Here is a 22650-nt window from a genome sequence, read left to right on the forward strand (position 1 = left end):
CACATGACGCATCGTGGACATGCTCTCAGTTCCGAGCAAATTCTTTGTATTGCACTTCGTTTTTTTGCCAACGGCAGTTTTTTGTATAACGTCCGTGATGCAGAGCATGTGTCCAAGGCAACTGTCTGTCGGGCTGTCCGAAATGTGACACTTGCACTGAAACGGCTACTATGCACGTTTGTAGTGTTCCCAAGTCACAGACCCACCAGACTTCTCAAAGAAGAGTTCCACAGAATTGCAGGTATCAGTCTAAGCAGTAATTCATTTATGTCATAAAGCTTTGAGACTTGAAGCACTAATCAGTCAATTTGATATATTTTAGGGTTTCCAGGTGTGATTGGCTGCATAGATGGCACTCACATTCCTATCATCGCTCCTTCAATAAATGAAGGAGATTATGTGAATAGGAAATCTGTCCACAGCATTAATGTGCAGGTAGGCCTAAATAGTAGCCTTTAACATTCCAAATTAAATACACTACACCATACAGCTAATTACTGTTCTCCACTGTGAAGATCATATGTGATGGAGCCCACATGATTAACAATGTGGAAGCGAAGTGGCCTGGGTCTGTGCATGACTCACGAATGTTTCGTGAGTCGACACTGAGTGCCAGATTTGCCGGTGGTGAGTTTATATATATAATTTATATACAGTATATAGTTATATCCTATGATCAAATATTTTGTTTCCTCCTATTGCAACTGAAACAAACTGTATCTTGTATTATCATAGTAGAGTTCAATGGTTACCTACTCGGAGACAGAGGGTACCCCTGCCAGCGCTATCTGCTGACCCCTTACCCTGACCCTGAGCCTGGCCCACAGCGACACTACAACTTGGCTCACTGCAGGACACGAGCCAGAGTGGAGATGACCATCGGGATACTCAAGGCCCGGTTCCAGTGCCTTCGTAGGCTCAGGGTCACCCCAGAGAGAGCTTGTGACATTATAGTGGCATGTGTGGTTCTCCACAACATTGCCACTATTAGAGGAGAAGAATGTCCTACTCTTTCCCCCTGTGATCCAGGTATTAATCATACCCCCCCCTGCTGATACACGAGATGGAAGAGCTGTTAGAGACATGATATGTGTCAATCATTTCTAACTGACCCATCACCTCCCCAATGTTCAAGAACGACAATATGCATCTCATTTTATGAGGTCTTCTTTATTTCCTAGAAGGACAAATTTTGTACAGTTGTTAATCCTTTGTTGTTGAAACAATTAAAAAACATCCACCTGTGGGCACGTCACCCACCTTTAACTGATGGTCCAGCAGTTGTATTTCCTTTTCTGTTTTGGTGATCTGCAGCCTTATGTGCTCCATTTCTAGGTGTGATTTGTTTATTTGAGATTCTAAATATAGCTTGTAAAGTTGTTTCACAGGGAGCTATAGGAACATAAATGACATTGAATTTCAGTGCCATGTCTATTTAGTGTCATTGTAAGTTGTGGGTCAATGCTGAACAACATCTTACTGAGGTAAGCTGTGCTGTGGAGGTTGATGGACCTTCTTCCCCATTGTAATTTCCAGCATGGCTCTGTTAGAGAGAAAGAAGTTGCAAGTTGTATTGTGGAACAACACTATTAACTGAGCCAAAGTTATTTAAAAAAAAAAAGGTGTATACTTCAGCAGGCCTCTCTGCATCTTCCCTCTCTGTGGCAGCTGATAAGGTTTCTTCATCATCCTCCTGTAATGAAACAGAATGTGTGTGTTATATTCTACCAATTATGAAAAATCTGTGGAGTACTTACAACAGCATGGAGGTCTGTTATGGCAGAAGGCTCAACGAGACAGATTACACCATCAGTAACTGGTAGAAAATGAAGATTAGACAGTTGATGATTACCCAGAAAAGTGCCCCACCTAATTTAAACACAATTTTTCAAACTCTGAGTCACCTTAAAATAGATTGATATCTGAAAGCAAAAGCAGCCAATTGCAAAGAACTGTAGCTTACTGCTACAAGAAAAATCAGTGTGCCAACTAAGTTGTGTCTAAGATGAATGGGTGGCCATTACTGAGCGAACACTAGAAAAAGGATTAACGTACATGCCATTCATTTGAATAACTTACCTCTTATGTAGGCCCCTGTGACCTGGGGCGTGGGTGGGTCCGATGAACTCCCCCCAGAGATGCCCTCAGCAATGGGTCGTCCACTGTTCTGACTGAGGGCCATCTTTTCAGCCTCTGTGAGAGGTGGTGGTGGTGGACCGCCACCTGTTTTGCGGGCCTCAGCCTTTTTTCTGTTGGCTATAATGGAGGTCAAATTTAAATACATACAGAAAACACAACTTTGGAGACTTGTATGTATAAAAGGCATTTAGGTGTTGCTTTCATAGAGACAATATTAAATACTGGCAGTGTTGGGATTTCTCTTTTTTTTTGCAGATTTCCCTAATTACTTAAATATATCCATCACATGTTGAATGTAGCCACTAAATGCTGTTTAATGAGGGCAGGCTAAACAACATCACAATTGCTTGTACTTTATTATACCTTACCTATTTGAACTACATTTTTATATTTCATCTTTAGCTGCTGCCAAGTCCGTTTGGTGCCTGTTGGGTTGCACCTGTGCTCACAGACACACATATGGAATATAATTGTTGAATAAGTGGAACATTCAAGACAAAACATTTCTTTTTTTTCTCAAATTAATACTGACGCATTGACTCGGTCAGCAATTTCCTGCCACGCAAGATCCCGCGCTTTTGCTGCTGCCACAGTATTGCTTCTTTTTAAAAATATATGCTCACTTTCTGCATACGCAGTCATTAATATTTCCAACTCCACTGGGGAGAAGTAGGAGGATCGAGGCTGTTTACCACTTGTTGCCATGGTGAATCATGTTATCTGTGTTCCTTTGATGAAGGCTTTTTATATCCTCATGCACAAGCTTCACTCAGGGTTACCTTGACTCTGAGTTGATTGAACTAAGTGTTATCACCTGTTCTGAAACCGAAAACTTAGAGTTTGACAGCTCAGAGTTGCTCAACCCAGAGTTAAGGTTTTAACTCAGAGTTTGTTGAACCTGCTTTGTGAAACGGGCCCCAGGTGGCGTTTGATTACACATCAAAACACCAAGACAGATAAAGCAGCAAGGTATCAAACACATAACACAATATAAAGTTACAAAAATGAACAGAAATATACAAAATAATATAAGGAATAAAGAGTATACATATATGATATTTATTTATATATGAAGAAATCCTTCTTAGCCTGAGTAAAGTAGTAACAACTTTGGTTTTATTTCTAAATAAAAGCGGAAGCGGAAGCTGTGTGTGTCCTCGCCAGTGGACGCAGCAGCAGCAGCAGCAGGACCAGCAGCATTAGTTCCCGGGCGGACAGGACACCGGAGACCGGGAAGCATCGATGGCCCCGGTGCCCGCGGACTGAAGCATGGGCTCCGGGCGTCATGGCCAGCCCCAGCAGCAGCAGCTCCGGGCCCGGGGGGCCGCGGGGCCCCGGGCCGGCGCAGAGCTCCGAGCCCCGGGAGCTGTCTCTGGAGCGGGTGCTGAAGGTCTACGACCAGCCCATCAACGAGGAGCAGGCGTGGGCCGTGTGCTACCAGAGCTGCCGCGGGCTCCCGGTGCCCCCCCGGCCCGCTGGGACCGGGCCCGGGACCGGCCCCGGCACCGGGAGGGAGCCGTCCTCCATCCTCCTGCACCGGGACGGGACCGTGAGCCTGCACCGGGAGCCCCGGGGCCACGGTAAGACCCGGTTCTCTCGCTCCAGCGCAGAACTCCGTCAGCAACAAAGTGGATTGTAACATAAAGTGTGTGCTGTTTAAAGTTAGTTCATGTGACATATTAAACAAACACAGTTTTTTAAACATCAGAAGCCGCTTTTCAATTCGGCGTAAATTAATATCCACGAATCCGAATGTTTATGGCTCAAATTCAGACTTATTCAAACTGTTCCTGGTGTTTTCCTCCAGTGAACTTTAGCACTGCAGGGGAAGTTGGCTTTATGTTGGACATTGGACAGATGATTCACTCGGGGACCTTCAACAAATTATTACTTTTATTACACTTGACAAATTGGACAGTGTTGGATTTCAGTGTCGTTCATCTTCTTCTGTGTGTGTCTGTCTGTCTCTGTGTGTGTCTGTCTCTGTGTGTGTCTGTCTCTGTGTACGTCTGTCTGTGTGTGTGTCTGTGTCTCACATATCTCATGAACCTTTATTCTTGTGGGTTTCACACTGCACTTGTGTGTTGCTGGTGTCGAATTCAGACACGTGATACGTTCACTATTGATAAATCTTCCTAAGTTCATAAACATGTGGACAATGCGCTGCAGTGAGTGAGGGACTGAACTGTCTTCTGTGTCCTGGGATAACACCGTTACCCCCCCCCCCCCCCATCTTCGTCATCACAACAACATTCTCCGCTGTGATTCGTCTACAAAGTAAAAGCACAAGGTTTTGCAGAGCTTTTATTCTGAAACAATAGTGACCTTGGGTCTGAAGATTGTGTCGGTTGTTTATCAGAATCTGAAGAAGTCGACTTGTGTAAAAACAAAAGAAACGCTTCTCATCTCAGGGAACCGGTTGCTAGGAGACGGATGAGTCGATCAGAACTTGTGAACAAGGTCCTGCTCGCTGTCGGTGATTTATGGTTTTATAGTTTAACAGCAACAAACAATAAAAGCCAAAAGGTTTGGTTCAGGTCACGTGATCAGGACGCTAATAAAAACAAGGCAGTTATCTCATGTTCAAGCAGGACTTTACTGACGGCCCCTAAATTAATAAAAGCTGGAGAGCCTGCCAACATAAATCTAACTTCAGTATCTGGTGCTGTTCGTCCTGTCCCATTCGAAACAAGATCTCATCCCAGCAACCACCGACCCACCAGTAGATCACAGGGTCATCCCACAGACCAGTAGATCACTGGATCATCTCACAGACCAGTAGATCACTGGATCATCCCACAGACCAGTAGATCACTGGGTCATCCCACAGACCAGTAGACCACTGGGTCATCCCACAGACCAGTAGATCACTGGATCATCCCACAGACCAGTAGATCACTGGGTCATCCCACAGACCAGTAGATCACTGGCTGATCCCACAGACCAGTAGATCACTGGGTCATCCTACAGACCAGTAGACCACTGGGTCATCTCACAGACCAGTAGATCACTGGATCATCTCACAGACCAGTAGATCACTGGAGCATCCCACAGACCAGTAGACCACTGGGTCATCTCACAGACCAGTAGATCACTGGAGCATCCCACAGACCAGTAGACCACTGGGTCATCCCAAAGACCAGTAGATCACTGGATCATCTCACAGACCAGTAGACCACTGAATCATCCCACAGACCAGTAGATCACTGGCTGATCCCACAGACCAGTAGATCACTGGGTCATCCCACAGACCAGTAGATCACTGGCTGATCCCACAGACCAGTAGATCACTGGGTCATCCCACAGACCAGTAGATCACTGGGTCATCCCACAGACCAGTAGATCACAGGGTCATTCCACAGACCAGTAGATCACTGGGTCATCCCACAGACCAGTAGATCACTGGCTGATCCCACAGACCAGTAGATCACTGGGTCATCCCACAGACCACTGGGTCATCCCACAGACCAGTAGACCACTGGGTCATCCCACAGACCACTAGACCACTGGATCATCCCACAGACCAGTAGACCACTGGGTCATCCCACAGACCAGTAGATCACTGGATCATCCCACAGACCAGTAGACCACTGGGTCATCCCACAGACCAGTAGATCACTGGGTCATCCCACAGACCGGTAGACCACTGGGTCATCCCACAGACCGGTAGACCACTGGGTCATCCCACAGACCGGTAGACCACTGGGTCATCCCACAGACCGGTAGATCACTGGGTCATCCCACAGACCGGTAGATCACTGGGTCATCCCACAGACCGGTAGATCACTGGGTCATCCCACAGACCGGTAGATCACTGGGTCATCCCACAGACCGGTAGATCACTGGGTCATCCCACAGACCAGTAGATCACTGGATCATCCCACAGACCAGTAGATCACTGGATCATCCCACAGACCAGTAGATCACTGGATCATCCCACAGACCAGTAGATCACTGGATCATCCCACAGACCAGTAGACCACTGGATCATCCCACAGACCAGTAGATCACTGGATCATCCCACAGACCAGTAGATCACTGGATCATCCCACAGACCAGTAGATCACTGGGTCATCCCACAGACCAGTAGATCACTGGGTCATCCCACAGACCAGTAGATCACCGGGTCATCCCACAGACCAGTAGATCACCGGGTCATCCCACAGACCAGTAGATCACCGGGTCATCCCACAGACCAGTAGATCACCGGATCATCCCACAGACCAGTAGATCACCGGATCATCCCACAGACCAGTAGATCACCGGATCATCCCACAGATCAGTAGATCACTGGATCATCCCACAGACCAGTAGATCACTGGATCATCCCACAGACCAGTAGATCACTGGGTCATCCCACAGACCAGTAGACCACTGGCTGTGTTCTGTTGCACCATCGATGCCAACCAGGATGACTCGTATTATACCGGCACATGGTTAATAATTCATCGCCTCACCACCCCCCCCCCTCTCTCCAGGCTGACTTCAGCCTCCACCTGCAGAATGTAATGATATTTATGATCTGGACCCGAGGATCCTGCTCCAGGAGTCTGATACAACACAGAGTTCACTTCAGGTCAAACCTGAGATTAAAGAAATGTGTGTTCACGTGTGTCAACTATACCTGCTTATATCAACGAATCATAAATACAATAAACTACAAAGCCTTTGTTTCATTCACTTTTTCACTTATTGTCCCTGGAGTCTGGACTAATAACAGGATGTTGTTTTTATTTGAGTCCTTCCACAGAAACCCTCTCAGAGGTCGTGTTGTGTACTCGTTTTGTTGTGTCATCGTGCAGCCATTAGTGTATCTGAGCTTCCTTCTGCCAGGAGTCGAGAGAAGGACGAATAAATATCATAAACCACGAGTGAAAAATGATTTGACCTCTGGAATAAAAATAAGATGTTCCAGTTGATGAATTAAAGTGCTCGATAGATTAAATGTTCTCGTAGAATCACTGACTCACTTTTTATTGTTTGTGCGCTGGAGGTTAGAAAACTTTGTGTTCATCCGACCTGGTTTATCTGCAGAGAACATGTTATAGTCAATGTTTCTTACAATGAGATTCTCACTGAGCGTTTCCACCGTTCTCATCCGACCTGGGAGAGTGAGAGTGTGGTGACAAATAAACACAAGGTTGAATTTATTCAACAGAGAAACAACTTCAGGTCAAACTTGATTGAAAAATAGACGTTTATCCAGATGTCTGACTTATAGAACATAGAGATGGAAACGACTCCACTTCCTCCCACGATATCCTGAACACCAACTCTGTCATCTGTCAGAGTCCGTGCAGTGTAGACCAGGGGGTGGAGCTATATAGATCAGGGGGTGGAGCTATATAGACCAGGGGGTGTCCGATCTGCTAACCTGGAGGAGGTGGGGTCTACATAAATGAACATTAAGAGAAAGACTTCTTATGTGATAATAATAAGTCAAATCACTTCTTTCTTCTTGTTGTAGTTTGTAAAACACAAGTTGTCCTATCAGGAACCTGAGAGGTGTCTGAGAAGAGCTTCATGTGGGTGATGTCCTCGTGGTGAAGACCTGGTTTGTCCCGGTTGCTGAGAGTCTCTGGTTCAAAGTGTTTTCATGAATCTGAGCTCCAGGTGTTTACAGATCCGTGAGAAACTGGAGAATCGCTCTGACCTCAGCTGAGTCTTATATGAACCTGTCAGGCCGGTTTGCAGGGGTTCATGTTATCATCTCTCGTGTGTGTGTGTGTGTGTGTGTGTCTGTGTGTGTGTGTGTGTGTGTGTGTGTGTGTGTGTGTGTGTGTGTGTGTGTGTGTGTGTGTGTGTGTGTGTGTGTGTGTGTGTGTGTGTGTGTGTGTGTGTGTGTGTGTGTGTGTGTGTGTGTGTGTGTGTGTGTGTGTGTTTCCTCTCCTCCCTCAGTGTCAGTTGCAGCTTTTTGTTGATGGAGCAGCTTCTGTTCTCTCAGGGAACAGAGTGATGCTGTGTGTAGGTCGGAGTCTCAGCGCCTTGTTATTGACAGGAGAGGATGCTGTTGCCCCCCCCCCCCCCATCACCACATCCACACCCATGCTGTCATCCCTCTCTTATCCCTCTCTTTCTAACATATTCTCTTCTTCTTTTATTCCCTTGTTGTTCTCCGTCTTTGTCTCCGTCTCCTCTCGTCCTCTCGGCCGTTCTCTTGTTTCTCTGCAGTGAAACCTGCTGATCGAGGAGTTTCAGCCTCTCGGGTGTCGTTACCGACATCTGAGCTGGGAGAGAGAGAGCAGTTTTACTGTTACACACACACACACACACACACACACACAGACACACACACATAGACAGACACGCACATGCACACACAGACACACACACACACCCCTCTGCTACACTGTGGGACATAAGGAGTAACGTGTTTGATTTATGACCAATTCAAGTCGTTCCCAGCTTTATTTTGAAGGAGTTATTAAAATCAGAGGAACTTATTCCACATAAAGATGATACCAGTTTAAATCAAACTTAAAATATGGATTCAAGTTTATAAGAGTCACAGAAGTTAATTAATTTATTAATAATAAAAGGAATTTCACAGAAACTGTAAAAACGTAAAAATAAAAAAACATTTACACTCTTACTGCTTTCACAGGATAAGATGAGACAGATTAGAAATTTACTTTTTACAAAAAATATAAAACGAGATCAACTCAAAATCCTTAAACTACACCAAAGTAATTAAGCTGATTGATTTTGTAAAACATAAAAAAAACCTATGAAAAGTTGGAAATTTAAGTTTAGTTTCATCTGATATTTTATTAAAGGGAGAAAAATTATAATATGAAAAAATAACAAGGCAGAACTTAGAGGAGAATATATAGAACAGTCTTCTGTTTTTATTTTAATTAAACAGACTTTTATCATTGCACATCTGTAACTTCTTTTATTATTCTGTGTATTTGATATCAATTTGTTTTCCTCATTTAATCTGTATTTATCTTTGTTTGTTTGTGAATTATTGTGAAGACAAAACCAAAGTGAATTAACTTGATTTTAACTAGTTTTAGAAGAAATATGATTTAAAATCCAACACTGTAAATATGAAGTGTGTCAGGAAATGATAAGTTTTTCTCTTTCTGTGTTTTTCAGACGACTTTAATGAAACTCAGACGACAGAACGACAGGTAACACAACACGACACACATTCATCTGATGGAAGAAGGCCCAGTTGTCTCCCTATGGAACCACATTCAGATTCAGATTTATATTTGGATCTGCACCAAATTACACAAGCTCATGAATAACAGATCTCACACGTGATTCTTTTCATTAAGATTCATGGATTATTCTCAAGGGAAATGTTGAAAAACCTCACAATGGTAAAGAAAGTTAGGAAATCCTGGATCTGCACCAAACTTCACTGAGTTCTGACCCATAATGCACCACTCCTCTAAGTTCAGTGGAAAGTCATTGAGTTGGTTCTGTAAAGACTCACAGACACACACACAACTAGTGGTGTGTGTGTGTCTGTGTGTGACCTCACAGACACACACACACACACACACACACACAACCAGTCGGTGGAAGGAGTTCACTTTAGCTTTCAGCTGTTTTCAGACCCGTTGACTTTGATTTGAACACATTCACACGTTCAGAACTGAAATGTAAAGACGTGAACTTGTCGGTGACCTTGACGACCTTGACGTGACCCCTGCAGGTGGTCCAGTCGCTGGGCGTGGCCATCTACCGGGCGCTGGACTGGGGCCTGGACGACAGCGAGGAGCGGGAGCTCAGTCCTCAGCTGGAGCGCCTCATCGAGCGCATGGCGGGCGAGGACCCGGGCGAAGAGGCCGAGCGGATCGCAGGGAACGGAACGACGGACGAGGGGTACAGCGGACAGGAGGAGGAAGAGGATGAGGAGGAGGAGGGGGAGGGGGGGGCGATACGGCCGGTACGTACGTTCCGCCAGGTGATGGCGAGGTGTGCGTCCCGGCTGTCCAATCCCAGCCTGGCGCCGGAGCACTACCAGGCCGTGTGCCGGGCGCTGGTCCTGGAGACCCTGGAGCTGCAGAGCTTCCTCATCAAGATCACAGACGCCAAGGACGTGAGTTCGATTCCCTCAGTGTTCACATCACTTTACATCACACTCATTCAGGACATTTAGGGAACAAACGCAGGAAGCAGTTTTCTTCAGAAGGTGATTTGTTATCTGACCTTTGATGGTTGATCATATAAACCAGGTGTGATCAGAAGGTTGGTCATCAGAAGGATTTGAAACGATGATAAGTTGAGTTCAGTTTCCTGTTTGTTGCTCAGATGCTGAAGAAGATCTCAACAGAGGAAGCTCTGGAGGATCGGTCGAGCTCCGAGCTGGACGCCCTGAAGAACCGAGACTGGGTGAGACGAGCCCGTCGTCACGGTGACGCCTGCAGACGTGTCCCCGTGTCTCCGTGTGAGTGGAAGTGACTGAGGTCTGTTTTCTGTCCCAGGCCCGTCTGTGGGTGCAGCTGATGAAGGACCTGCGCCAGGGGGTGAAGCTGAAGAAGGTGCAGGAGCAGCCGTTCAACCCGCTGCCCTCAGAGTTCAGCCTCACGCCCTTCGAGATGCTGATGCAGGACATCCGAGCGCGAAGGTTCCAGCTGCGGAAAGTCATGGTGAGCCAGCGTCCAATCAGATCAAAGGAATCCAGCGCTCCAGGGTCAGACACATGAAGAGGTGGAGTCGCTGCCCTGTGGTTGTTCTCCTCCACCTGGGACCTTTGACCTTTTTACCACTGGAATCTACCCGGTTCATCTCTGTGACACTGTGTAACGTGCGGGTTGTGTGTTTGTTGTGTGTTTGTTGTGTGTTTGTTGTGTTACCAGGTGGACGGGGACATTCCCACCACAGTGAAGAGGAATGCACACGAGCTGATTCTGGATTTCATCCGGTCGAGACCTCCACTCAAACCCGTGAGTCTGGAAACACCTCGGAGGGAATCGAACATGAAACTAACGATCAGAAGCAAACACATAAATAGTTGATTGTTACTAAAGTTTTGTTCAACTTTAGGTTTAAACTTTAAAATGACTTCTTGTGTCACATATTGCCTCCGGTCATACAGTGTATATGAAGATGATCTATGACTTTAGATAAAGATGGCCGACACGTCTCTCTGTATAAACATGAAACCGAAGCGTCTCTGCTTCACACACTGGACTTCAGCTTCTGTCTCTCACGTCTTGTGTTGTGATTATTTCTTCTACCAGGTGATGGAGCGCAGCCTCCCCCCCCCGCCCCTGCAGCAGCCGACCCTCCACGACCGGGTCCTGGCCGGGATCAAGCAGGAGAGGAAGCTCCGGCCCGTGGACCCGCCCACCTCCAGACGTAAAAACAATATCTCTCTCTGCTTCCTCTCGTTTTACACCTGAGAGTCACATGACCTATTTAAGAATGAAAAACATCGTAAATCTGCTTATTATACGCCTCCTCAACAGCGACACCCAGTGGCCGCCTCTGGCCACTGGGTGTCGCTGTTGAGGAGGCGTATAATAAGCAGATTTATGACGTTTTTCATTCTTAAATATGTCCATCCGTCCCGGTCTCGTGAGGTCGAGGTCACAGAGGACATGTGTTCGGCCTCTTGAACATGATTTCTCAATATGTCTTTTGGAAATGTCTTCATATTTTGAGCAGTTTTGTCACTTGGACTCAGTTTGAACTGATCAGATTTCACAGGTCAGAGAGACGTCATATCAGTCAGAATAATAATGTGTGTGGACTGAAACTTTACCGGTTGACAGAGACACACGAGCACATGGTGGTAACTTTAACTCTGGAAAAGATTCACAACAAGAAATGCTTATTATTAAACACTTTGGATTCTGATTTAATGTTTTTTTCCACGTGACCTGGAGCGTTTCAGTTTCTACCACACGGACACAAACGTACTTAAATAATACAATCGGTCACATGTAAGATTTGTAGGGCTGGGCAAGTTAACTCGTTTCAATCAAGTTAACTCAAGTGATGAGTTAACTTGATTAATTATTTTATCTCGCATTAACTCAGGTTTGATTATTTATTGTTTTATTGTGAAAGTCAGGCTTTTATTTTGTGAAAGTCTGTTGCTGACTGCTGCAGAACAGGAAAAAAGAAAATAATTGGCGGATAAACAATCGAGTTAACTCATCACTTGAGTTAACTCGATTAAAACGAGTTAACTTGCCCAGCCCTAAAGATTTGTAAACATTTGTTGATGTGATCCCAGTTTCACTTCTCGTGCCTGAAGGTCCCGGCGCCACGTCCAGTCGGACCCTCGCTCTGCTGAGCAGGGACCACGTGGGACCACCCACTCTCAGTAATGACTCTGTCAGGGTCACGATGCACCTGATGCTTTTCTATTTAAAGCTCCAGCTCGTGTGGAGGTGGTTTCACGTTTCGTGGTTATTGACCCGGTGTTAACAGATGAAGGTCAGTGAAGCTCGGTGAGGAGTCGCTCTGTTGAAAACAAGGATCCGACCTGAATGATAATTCTGAGAAATATTATCATGCAGCCGGAGCAACGTAGTGAAGTGAAGGTTCCGTCCAACCTGCTGGTGTTTCCCATGAGCGCTGGGAGCAGCTGTTTTATAGTTTGGTGATTAAAAGAGGAAACGCATCATGAGATCATCTGGTGTTCCTATAGTTCAGTTATTACTAGGGTTGCAAAGGGGCGGAAAGTTTCCGGTAAATTTCCGGAAACTTTCCACGGGAATATTAAGCTCGGGAATTTTGAAAAAAAAAAAACTATGCAAATTAAACACTGAGCAATAAAAAGCTCATTCAAAACTCTATTGTAAAGATGTATGGAACGTTGAGTTTCAACCCTCCACTGGTCATTCTTCCATCACATGCACAGATAACTCCCAGCATGCTTCACTCTACAGCAGGGCTATTGAGGCCTGCTGTAGAGTGAAGGACTAGTCAGGTAAGTTTCCATGATATTACTGGGAAAATATATTAGCATGCTGATTGAGGATTGTTCATCTGTTCATCTAGACTATTTCCATTCATTTATCCATCAATTGTAAAATATGTTTACAGACGATTCCAATTGTTTGGCTAACTATTTATATCTCTGGCATTGCATTAGTGTTTTTTTACAAACTTTGTTCTCATCTTATTCTACAGAACAATGCCACGTGCACTCTCTCATGTGTGGAGACATTTCACCTCATCCAATGTAGAAGGAAAGGCTGTGTACATTTGCAAATACTGTGCAAAGACCTATGTTAAGAATGACACAACGATGCATAAGCATATAGTCAAGTGCCCAAAGTTTCCTCAGGGCTCAAATCAGACTATGACACAACAAAATGTTTATATTTATGTCTGTATATAACAATTCCCGTATATTCCCGTTAATTCCTGTTAATTCCCATGGAAAGTTTCCAACTTTGAATATTCCCGGAATTTTGCAACCCTAGTTCTTACACTGGTTTCTAAAAGGCGTGTGAATGATGTGGACATGTTGACTCCCTGGTTTCTGTGTGTTTCTCTCCTGCAGCGTTCGGCTCTCTGCCCTGTCTCGCTCAGACTCGTCTCTGCAGCGTCAAGTCCACGTCCTGCATCGACCTGTCGGTGTCGGACGCCGGCTCCCGGGCGCCCCCCCGCCCTCGGGTCCTGCTCAAGGCGCCGACGCTGGCCGAGATGGAGGAGATGAACATCTCAGAGGTGAGACTTCGGCCACTTTATCTCCTTCTTCTTTATTTTCCTCCGTCAGCTCCAAACTCTCCTAATGCTGCTCCTTCACTTTCCCACTTCCTCCTCCACCTTCGTCCTCCTCCATCTTCCTCGTCAACCCTCTTCTTCCTCCACCTCAATCCTTCTCCATCTTCCTCCTCCATCCCTCTCCTCCTCCACCTTCTTCCTCCTCCATCTTCCTCCTCAACCCTTTTCTTCCTCCACCTTCTTCCTCCTCCATCTTCTTCCTCCTCCACCTTCTTCCTCCTCCATCTTCCTCGTCAACCCTCTTCTTCCTCCACCTTCTTCCTCCTCCATCTTCTTCCTCCTCCACCTTCTTCCTCCTCCATCTTCTTCGTCAAACCTCTTCTTCCTCCACCTAAATCCTTCTCATCCTCTTCCTCCTCCATCCCTCTCCTCCTCCACCTTCTTCTTCCTCCACCTTCTTCCTCCATCTTCCTCGTCAACCCTCTTCTTCCTCCACCTTCTTCCTCCTCCATCTTCTTCCTCCTCCACCTTCTTCCTCCTCCATCTTCCTCGTCAACCCTCTTCTTCCTCCACCTCAATCCTTCTCCATCTTCCTCCTCCATCCCTCTCCTCCTCCACCTTCTTCCTCCTCCATCTTCCTCCTCAATCCTTTTCTTCCTCCACCTTCTTCCTCCTCCATCTTCTTCCTCCTCCACCTTCTTCCTCCTCCATCTTCTTCGTCAAACCTCTTCTTCCTCCACCTAAATCCTTCTCATCCTCTTCCTCCTCCACCTTCTTCCTCCTCCATCTTCTTCGTCAAACCTCTTCTTCCTCCACCTAAATCCTTCTCATCCTCTTCCTCCTCCATCCCTCTCCTCCTCCACCTTCTTCTTCCTCCACCTTCTTCCTCCTCCATCTTCCTCGTCAACCCTCTTCTTCCTCCACCTTCTTCCTCCTCCATCTTCTTCCTCCTCCACCTTCTTCCTCCTCCATCTTCCTCGTCAACCCTCTTCTTCCTCCACCTCAATCCTTCTCCATCTTCCTCCTCCATCCCTCTCCTCCTCCACCTTCTTCCTCCTCCATCTTCCTCCTCAATCCTTTTTTTCCTCCACCTTCTTCCTCCTCCATCTTCTTCCTCCTCCACCTTCTTCCTCCTCCATCTTCTTCGTCAAACCTCTTCTTCCTCCACCTAAATCCTTCTCATCCTCTTCCTCCTCCATCCCTCTCCTCCTCCACCTTCTTCCTCCTCCATCTTCTTCGTCAAACCTCTTCTTCCTCCACCTTAATCCTTCTCATCCTCTTCCTCCTCCATCCCTCTCCTCCTCCACCTTCTTCCTCCTCCATCTTCCTCCTCAACCCTTTTCTTCCTCCACCTTCTTCCTCCTCCATCTTCTTCCTCCTCCACCTTCTTCCTCCTCCATCTTCTTCGTCAAACCTCTTCTTCCTCCACCTAAATCCTTCTCATCCTCTTCCTCCTCCATCCCTCTCCTCCTCCACCTTCTTCCTCCTACATCTTCCTGGTCAACCCACTTCTTCCTCGACCTTCTTCCTCCTCCATCTTCCTCGTCAAACCTCTTCTTCCTCCACCTTAATCCTTCTCATCCTCTTCCTCCTCCATCCCTCTCCTCCACCTTCTTCCTCCTCCATCTTCCTGGTCAACCCACTTCTTCCTCGACCTTCTTCCTCCTCCATCTTCCTCGTCAAACCTCTTCTTCCTCCACCTTAATCCTTCTCATCCTCTTCCTCCTCCATCCCTCTCCTCCTCCACCTTCTTCCTCCTCCATCTTCCTCCTCAACCCTTTTCTTCCTCCACCTTCTTCCTCCTCCATCTTCTTCCTCCTTCACCTTCTTCCTCCATCTTTCTGGTCAACCCACTTCTTCCTCGACCTTCTTCCTCCTCCATCTTCTTCCTCCCCCATCTTCCTCCTCAACCCTCTTCTTCCTCCACCTTCTTCCTCCTCCACCTTCTTCCTCCTCCATCTTCCTGGTCAACCCACTTCTTCCTCCACCTTCTTCCTCCTCCATCTTCTTCCTCCTACATCTTCCTCATCAACCCTCTTCTTCCTCGACCTTCTTCCTCCTCCACCCACTTCCTCCTCCACCTTCTTCCTCCCCCATCTTCCTCCTCAACCCTCTTCTTCCTCCACCTTCTTCCTCGTCCACCTTCTTCCTCCTCCATCTTCCTGGTCAACCCACTTCTTCCTCCACCTTCTTCCTCCTCCATCTTCTTCCTCCTCCATCTTCCTCCTCAACCCTCTTCTTCCTCCACCTTATTCCTCCTCTGTTCTCCTCCTCATGCGCCCTCTTCTCTCCTCTTCCTCCTTCCTCCTCTTCCTCCTCCGCCCCCCCCCCCCCCAGGAGGAGGAGTCCCCGGACAGCAGCGAGCTGAAGCGGGTGGAGAACTTCCCCACGCCCATGAAACGGGACCGTTCCTTCTCGGAGCACGACCTGGCCCTGCTCCGTGGAGAGATGCTTCCCTCTCTCTCCACGGACGGGGGGGTGCGGCTGAGGGGTCAGAGGCCGCGGTCCCGGACGCTGACCAGCGGAGGACCACCTCCTTACTTCAGAGGTCAGTGTGGAGACGTTAGCTTGAAGCTGCACATCACAAGGTTCAGAGAAACAGTTTGTACAGGACTTATCATCAATGACCACATGGGGGCAGTATTTACACTTTGTGTCTGTGTTATGTTTGTTTGTTCTCACTTTTTTGTGTTTTCTAAATTTGAAGCTTCTGTAACTCGAGGTTTTGTTGTTCTTTGAAGACACAAACACTCCAGTGGTTTCATCATCAGAGACACGTCACATGTGTTTAGGATCCAGGAATTATTTCTTCTTTAACTTGATGAGATGTGGAGGAAGTTTCTCAACATTTTCACATATTTCTCAGAGAACATTTAAAGGCCTGATACCTATGAGTGTGTGTTGGGACTTGATGAGCTGTAATCAGTGATGTTCTAGTTTCCATTTCACGCTGAACAGTTGAACATGAACTGTTTCCTTATCGACTTTCTGCAGTTTCATGAACTGATGTCGACAAACCGCTGCTGCAGCTGATTGGTCGAAGTCTCGTGTTCGACTGAAGGACGAATAACAAACGACTCTGTTCACATCTGCTGCTTTTTAATAAGCTTAAGGTTTCGATAGTTTTCCATTTCTTTAGAGGGAAGTTGTTTCAGGTTCCAGCTCGTCTGCCTAGGGTTGCAAAATTCTACATTGGATGGGGTGAAATGTCTCCACACATGAGAGAGTGCACGTGGCATTGTTCTGTAGAATAAGATGAGAAAAAAGTTTGTAAAAAAACACTAATGCAATGCCAGAGATATAAATAGTTAGACAAACAATTGGAATCGTCTGTGAACATATTTTACAATTGATGGATAAATTAATGGAAATAGGCTAGATGAACAGATGAACAATCCTCAATCAGCATGCTAATATATTTTCCCAGTAATATCATGGAAACTTACCTGACTAGTCCTGCACTCTACAGCAGGCCTCAGTAGCCCTGCTGTAGAGTGAAGCATGCTGGGAGTTATCTGTGCATGTGATGGAAGAATGCACAGTGGAGGGTTGAAACTCAACGTTCCATACATCTTTAAAATAGAGTTTTGAATGATGTTTTTATTGCTCAGCGTTTAATTTGCGTATTTTTTTTTTTTCAAAATTCCCAAAATTCCCGAGCTAAAGTTCCCATGGAAAGTTTCCGGAAACTTTCCGGAAATTTACCGGAAACATTCCGCCCCTTTGCAACCCTACGTCTGCCTCAAGGAAAACTGGTTACATAACTAAAAGATGAAGATGAAACAACGACCTACTTCATTTCCCTCTCGTAGTTCTCGTCCCATGTAGAGACGTCTGTCCTCAGTCACCTCGTTAGTTCCCTGAGACGACAGCTGTGTCCGGCCCGGTGCTGACGAGGAGAGTTCTGATGGATTCTAATCAAATCTAAAGATGTGCTGATAGAGTCAAAGTGAGGGAAGGAGGGTGGAGGCTAATGGGTTTGAACTGTGAGCTGGAGGGAAACCACAGGGTTGAGGTTATCTGTGTGACGGCCATTAGCACCGGGTGGGGGGGCAGGGAGTGCCTGCAGGGGGGGTGGATGACCAGGCGAAAAATCATAGAGTGAAAGTTGTATGAATATATTTATGGATATGATATGGATCCCGACCTGGTGCCGCCTCTTCCTCCTCTTCACGCAGCCCTTTTAATGCACCTTCTGGATATTGTTTTGTGTGTTGAAACATGTAAAGTCGTCTTGTGGAGTTTTGGCAACACAACAAAGACACACCTCAGTTTCTGCATCATGGTGCACGTCCTCTTATACCATCAATAACACAAAGCTCGTTGAAAACCGGCAAAGTTTCAGTTTAATTCACTAAATTCAACTTGGACCTTTTCATTATTTGCTTCCTCTGACCTGCAGTATGCGACTCTGCCAGCAGGAGGCGCTGGAGCCTTCACTGTGAGAGTGTGAGGAGGCCTGAGCTGATCCAATGATCCAGGGATGTTTACCAACCTGTTGACTTTCCATTAGAGACTCATTGACGCCTTCATGTGAGATCTGAGAGGAAGCTAAACGAAGGAGACTTTCTCTCACTCTCTCTCTAACGCTGTCCTCCCTGGATTCAGTTCTCTGTTTACTCTCTCTCTCTCTCTTCTTCCTGTCCCCCCCCCCCCCCAGCATCGTTCCCGGGTCACAGCTGGACGCCGTCCTCCCCGGCCCGTCTGTCCCTGAGCTCGGTGGACGAGACCACGGAGACCTCGGAGACCACGTCCCGCTCCAGAGCTGCAGACGAGCACCAGTGGATGGTGAGAGAAAAACAATTCATCCAGACAGTTTCATAATGGTCCTGAAATCATAACAGGAGAAATTAATTCCTCTTCAACCTTGTTCCATCACAAATCATAATTTTCCGTCAGTTAGAGACGATTTTATATGAGAAGGTAAACGTGTGAGTGTTGTTTGCTCTTTTTTTTGCATATCATATAAAAACCATATTATATTATTCATAAGTTATCACTTTATGTATTAAAATCAAACCAAGATCTTAATAATGACATAAAAATGCCAAATATAATCACTTTTATTATACCACTGATCTGAGCAAGGTTACAAAGTGCTTCACAAAATTCAAGGCAAAAACTGAATGATTTCAAATAAAAGGTTTTCAATTCAGTTCAATTTTAGCATCAAATCATAACATAAGGTCCAGATCCTCACATTTGAAACCTCTATGTAAGTTGTGAGATCCCCTCGATGCCTTGTTGACAGTGTGAGTGTTGACCCAGGGTTTCTCCGGTGACCCGTGTCTCTGTGTGCAGGAGGAGTTCAGTCACCCGGTGGAGAGTCTGGCTCTCACCGTGGACGAGGTCATCAACGTGCGCCGAGTGCTGGTCAAGGCCGAGATGGAGAAGTTCCTTCAGAACAAAGAGCTCTACAACAACCTGAGGAGAGGCAAGGTGACGGAGGAGCTGCACCCGCTGCTGCTCGTCCTGCTGAGCTGACGGCACTCTGACTAACTGTGTGTGTCTGTGTGTGTCTGTGTGTGTCTGTGTGTGTCTCAGGTCTGCTGCTGCTGCAGAGTCAAGTTCCCTCTCTTCTCGTGGCCGTCCACGTGTCTCCTGTGTAAAAGGTATCAGAGACAACTTTGCTTCTTCCTCACGTCACATTTCTCTTTAAACGTTTCTTCATGTTTGTTCCAGCTGATATGAAACTGAAAGCTGGATATTACCCATGATCCTCTGCTTCCTGAACCTGAAGAGCTGTAACAAATCCACCAAACTGTTCAGAACTCTTCATGTTTCCTGCTGAATCTTGGAGATAAACTCTGGTTGTTAATAACTTCAGAGTGTTTCTAACTGATCTCAGTCACAGAGAACAGACGCTCAGGGAGAGAAGGAGGAAACTTCCTCTTGTTCTCACTCACACATCAGACTCACTCTCATCCAGCTGCTGCTTTCAGGTGGAAAAGTTAAATAATGTTTCTTTCAATGTTTCATGACAAATAAAACGTTGTCTCTTTCAGATCCGTGTGTGGCTCCTGCAGCGCGAAGGTACAAACAAAACCTCGTCATCATATCTTTCATTTTTAAACAACTGATGCAAATCTCTCATCTCACAGGGATTTTATTATTTTTAAAGTGGACGTCACATATTTAATCAAACACAAACAGGTCCGAGACGACAGTTTGTTTAAGATACAGACTCTGAAAATAAAAATGATTAACTATAATGAACAAGACAAATAACAATGAGAAGAAATATAACAAAAACCCTAATAAGAAGACATTTAGAATAATTCATTATAAACACTTTCAGATTAACTGTCTTCATTCTTCATAAAACAGATTTATAATTATGTATCATAACTGAGTGTGTGTGTTTCTGCATAAAATGTATTTCCATATTTTACCACTTGTTAATAACACGCAGCGTTACTTCAGTTGAAGTTTTGTGTTGACATCGCTTCTTCTGTTCTTTTGTTGGTTTTGGTTTCGCCTCAGGCCCAGGCCATGTTGGATGTGTGGGTCTGTGCTCTGTAGGTTTGTGTTGGCACTTTTGTGTGTATTATTTATTGTGTGGTTGTTTGCCCGGGGTGCTGTGACTCATTGTGCTGTTTCACATTGTTGTGGTGTGTCTATTTGCTCATAAGTGACAGTGCTGTGTCTTTTAGTGTTTGTGTATTTGAATTTGTTGCTCGTACTGAAAGAACTTTGTCGTTTCCCGTCTCAACACGTGTGCGTCTCATTGTTCTGCTCCAGATGAAGATTCCCTCGAAGAAGATGGCTCACATCCCGGTGTACACGGTGGGATTCCACAGCACCCCCAAGAGCCACGGACACAAAAGCCAGGTCTACAAGTGAGTGTGTGTTTGTATCACAGGGACAGTCTCAACCTGAGGGGCGGGGGGGCGGGGCTTAGGCCCGGTCGACCTCATGGAGACTCAATGCTTCCAGAAGTTGCTGCAATAAAGATGTCAAACATGTCCCATCTGTTAACATGGAGGAGGAGGAGGCTTTATGATCTCTACTGCAAATATTTGAACCCTAAAATTTGACAAACATAATTTTAGCGCCTGATTGAGAAGATGAATGTGTGAATAAACGTCACAGCTGTCAAGATATTTCACAATAAAAGGAGGAAAAAAAGTCCAAAGATCAGGAATCTCAGTAGACTTCATCCTTTTAGGACCATGAACTGAACTGCAGTCCATCAAGTCCAATAATCAATTATTAATTACCAATAATTAATAAATAACAGACAATAATCTGAATGCTGGGTTCATATTTCAATATGTTAAAGTTATATGTTTTTTTTTTTTATAGTATGTTTATTGAGCAACGTTGATACAAAATGAGGACATTAAAGAGAAACTGTACAATGCTCACATTTTTCCAAATTTTACAATTTACAGTGACCCCCCACCCCCACACCCACCCACACATCCCTCCCCTGTAGAGAACCCAACCCTGCCTGTCTCTAGGTGAAGGGAAAAGAAAAAAGAGAAAAAGAGAAAAAGATACAAAAACAAAAAAAAAGAAACAAATCAAAACAAAACAAGAGAAAACAAAAAAACCAGTAAATTTAAGAAAAACGAATTATTTGAGAATGTAACTTTCAGTGGTACGTCAGCAGAGCTCAGATATCTGACTCCTCAGGTGTAATATCTAAAGAGTCTAAAGTTATATGTTTTTAACCAAAAACACAAGATGCCTTCAGCGCCCTCTAGTGGTGCGGATGGTTCATCCAGTCTCCTTCCATGGATCTGTTGAAAGCTCCTGATCTTTCCAGAGGATCCTGAGGTTTAAAGGTCTGCATTGATCACAGAGCTAACAGGACGTGTCCCTGTCCCCCCTGCAGGTCCCTGAGGACGCTGTCCCGGCGCTCGGTGGAGGAGGAGTTCCCTCACCTCTACGCTCACGGCTGCACGCTGCGCGACGTCTGCGCCGACTGCACCAAGTTCGTGGCCGACGTCATCTCCTCCAGCCGCCGGAGCCTGGACCTCCTGAACAACACTCCCAAGAGGGAGGCCAGGGGGGGGGCTGCTCCGAGGCCGCAGCTGCAGCGTCAGTCCCAGCTGGACCCTCCCCCCCAGCCTCACCCTCCCCCCCAGCCTCACCCCCCCGAGCTCCCTCAGCAGCAGCAGCGACTTCACGCATCATTGCTTCCTTCTTCACCGCAGCTCCGCACCGACACGAGCAACAATGTGAAACAATGATTAGATACACACTGTTTGACTCTCTGACACTACACAAACACACACACACACACACACACACACACACACACACACACACACACGCACCACAAACACACACACACACACACACACAGACACAGACAAACACACACATGCACCACACACACCTTCCCTGTGTTATTCCTGCTGTTGGGTTGTAATACTCAAGCCTCAGATGTATCCTGCTGGGAGGATCCACCTGTGTGAAGAAGACATCGAAAGAGGACAAGGAGACAAATCGAAAGAGGACAAGGAGACATCTCGAAAGAGGACAAGGAGACATCTCGAAAGAGGACAAGGAGACAAATCGAAAGAGGACAAGGAGACAAATCGAAAGAGGACAAGGAGACAAATCGAAAGAGGACAAGGAGACAAATCGAAAGAGGACAAGGAGACAAATCGAAAGAGGACAAGGAGACAAATCGAAAGAGGACAAGGAGACAAATCGAAAGAGGACAAGGAGACAAATCGAAGGAGGACAAGGAGACATCTCGAAAGAGGACAAGGAGACAAATCGAAAGAGGACAAGGAGACAAATCGAAGGAGGACAAGGAGTCATCGAAAGAGGAGGACAAGAAGACATCGATGGAGGAAAAGGAGACATCGATGGAGGACAAGGAGACATCGATGGAGGACAAGGAGACTTCGA

The 22650-nt window shown here is 46.0% G+C and overlaps 2 protein-coding genes across 2 annotated transcripts; one reads left to right on the plus strand and one right to left on the minus strand.

The window, feature by feature from the left end:
- Positions 1-752: 752 nt before the first annotated feature.
- On the minus strand, positions 753-2844 carry LOC133009001 (uncharacterized). The gene is made up of 7 exons (XM_061076399.1): positions 2763-2844; positions 2080-2256; positions 1758-1816; positions 1631-1693; positions 1481-1543; positions 1242-1392; positions 753-847 (listed from the first exon to the last, which is right to left on the minus strand). The coding sequence occupies exons 1-7, from the start codon at positions 2842-2844 to the stop codon at positions 753-755; spliced, it is 690 nt and encodes a 229-aa protein (XP_060932382.1).
- Positions 2845-3424: 580 nt separating this feature from the next.
- On the plus strand, positions 3425-21980 carry spire2 (spire-type actin nucleation factor 2). The gene is made up of 15 exons (XM_061076400.1): positions 3425-3719; positions 9241-9275; positions 9809-10195; positions 10408-10488; positions 10581-10745; positions 10956-11042; positions 11340-11457; positions 13619-13785; positions 16120-16330; positions 18443-18570; positions 19084-19221; positions 19327-19394; positions 19788-19815; positions 20524-20621; positions 21623-21980. The coding sequence occupies exons 1-15, from the start codon at positions 3425-3427 to the stop codon at positions 21978-21980; spliced, it is 2364 nt and encodes a 787-aa protein (XP_060932383.1).
- Positions 21981-22650: the final 670 nt, after the last annotated feature.

This window comes from Limanda limanda, chromosome 8 (genome assembly GCF_963576545.1).
Source record: "Limanda limanda chromosome 8, fLimLim1.1, whole genome shotgun sequence".
Taxonomy (NCBI): Eukaryota; Metazoa; Chordata; class Actinopteri; order Pleuronectiformes; family Pleuronectidae; genus Limanda; species Limanda limanda.

Excerpts from the sequence above, each read along its gene's own strand:
- LOC133009001 (XM_061076399.1), bottom strand. The coding sequence starts at position 2,844 with ATGGCAACAAGTGGTAAACAGCCTCGATCCTCCTACTTCTCCCCAGTG. Across the intron at positions 1,544-1,630 it reads ATGCAGAGAGGCCTGCTGAA|AGCCATGCTGGAAATTACAA; the intron begins GTATACACCTTT and ends TCTCTCTAACAG. Across the intron at positions 1,393-1,480 it reads CCACAGCACAGCTTACCTCA|CTCCCTGTGAAACAACTTTA; the intron begins GTAAGATGTTGT and ends ATGTTCCTATAG.
- spire2 (XM_061076400.1), top strand. The coding sequence starts at position 3,425 with ATGGCCAGCCCCAGCAGCAGCAGCTCCGGGCCCGGGGGGCCGCGGGGC. Across the intron at positions 9,276-9,808 it reads CTCAGACGACAGAACGACAG|GTGGTCCAGTCGCTGGGCGT; the intron begins GTAACACAACAC and ends TGACCCCTGCAG. Across the intron at positions 16,331-18,442 it reads ACCACCTCCTTACTTCAGAG|CATCGTTCCCGGGTCACAGC; the intron begins GTCAGTGTGGAG and ends CCCCCCCCCCAG.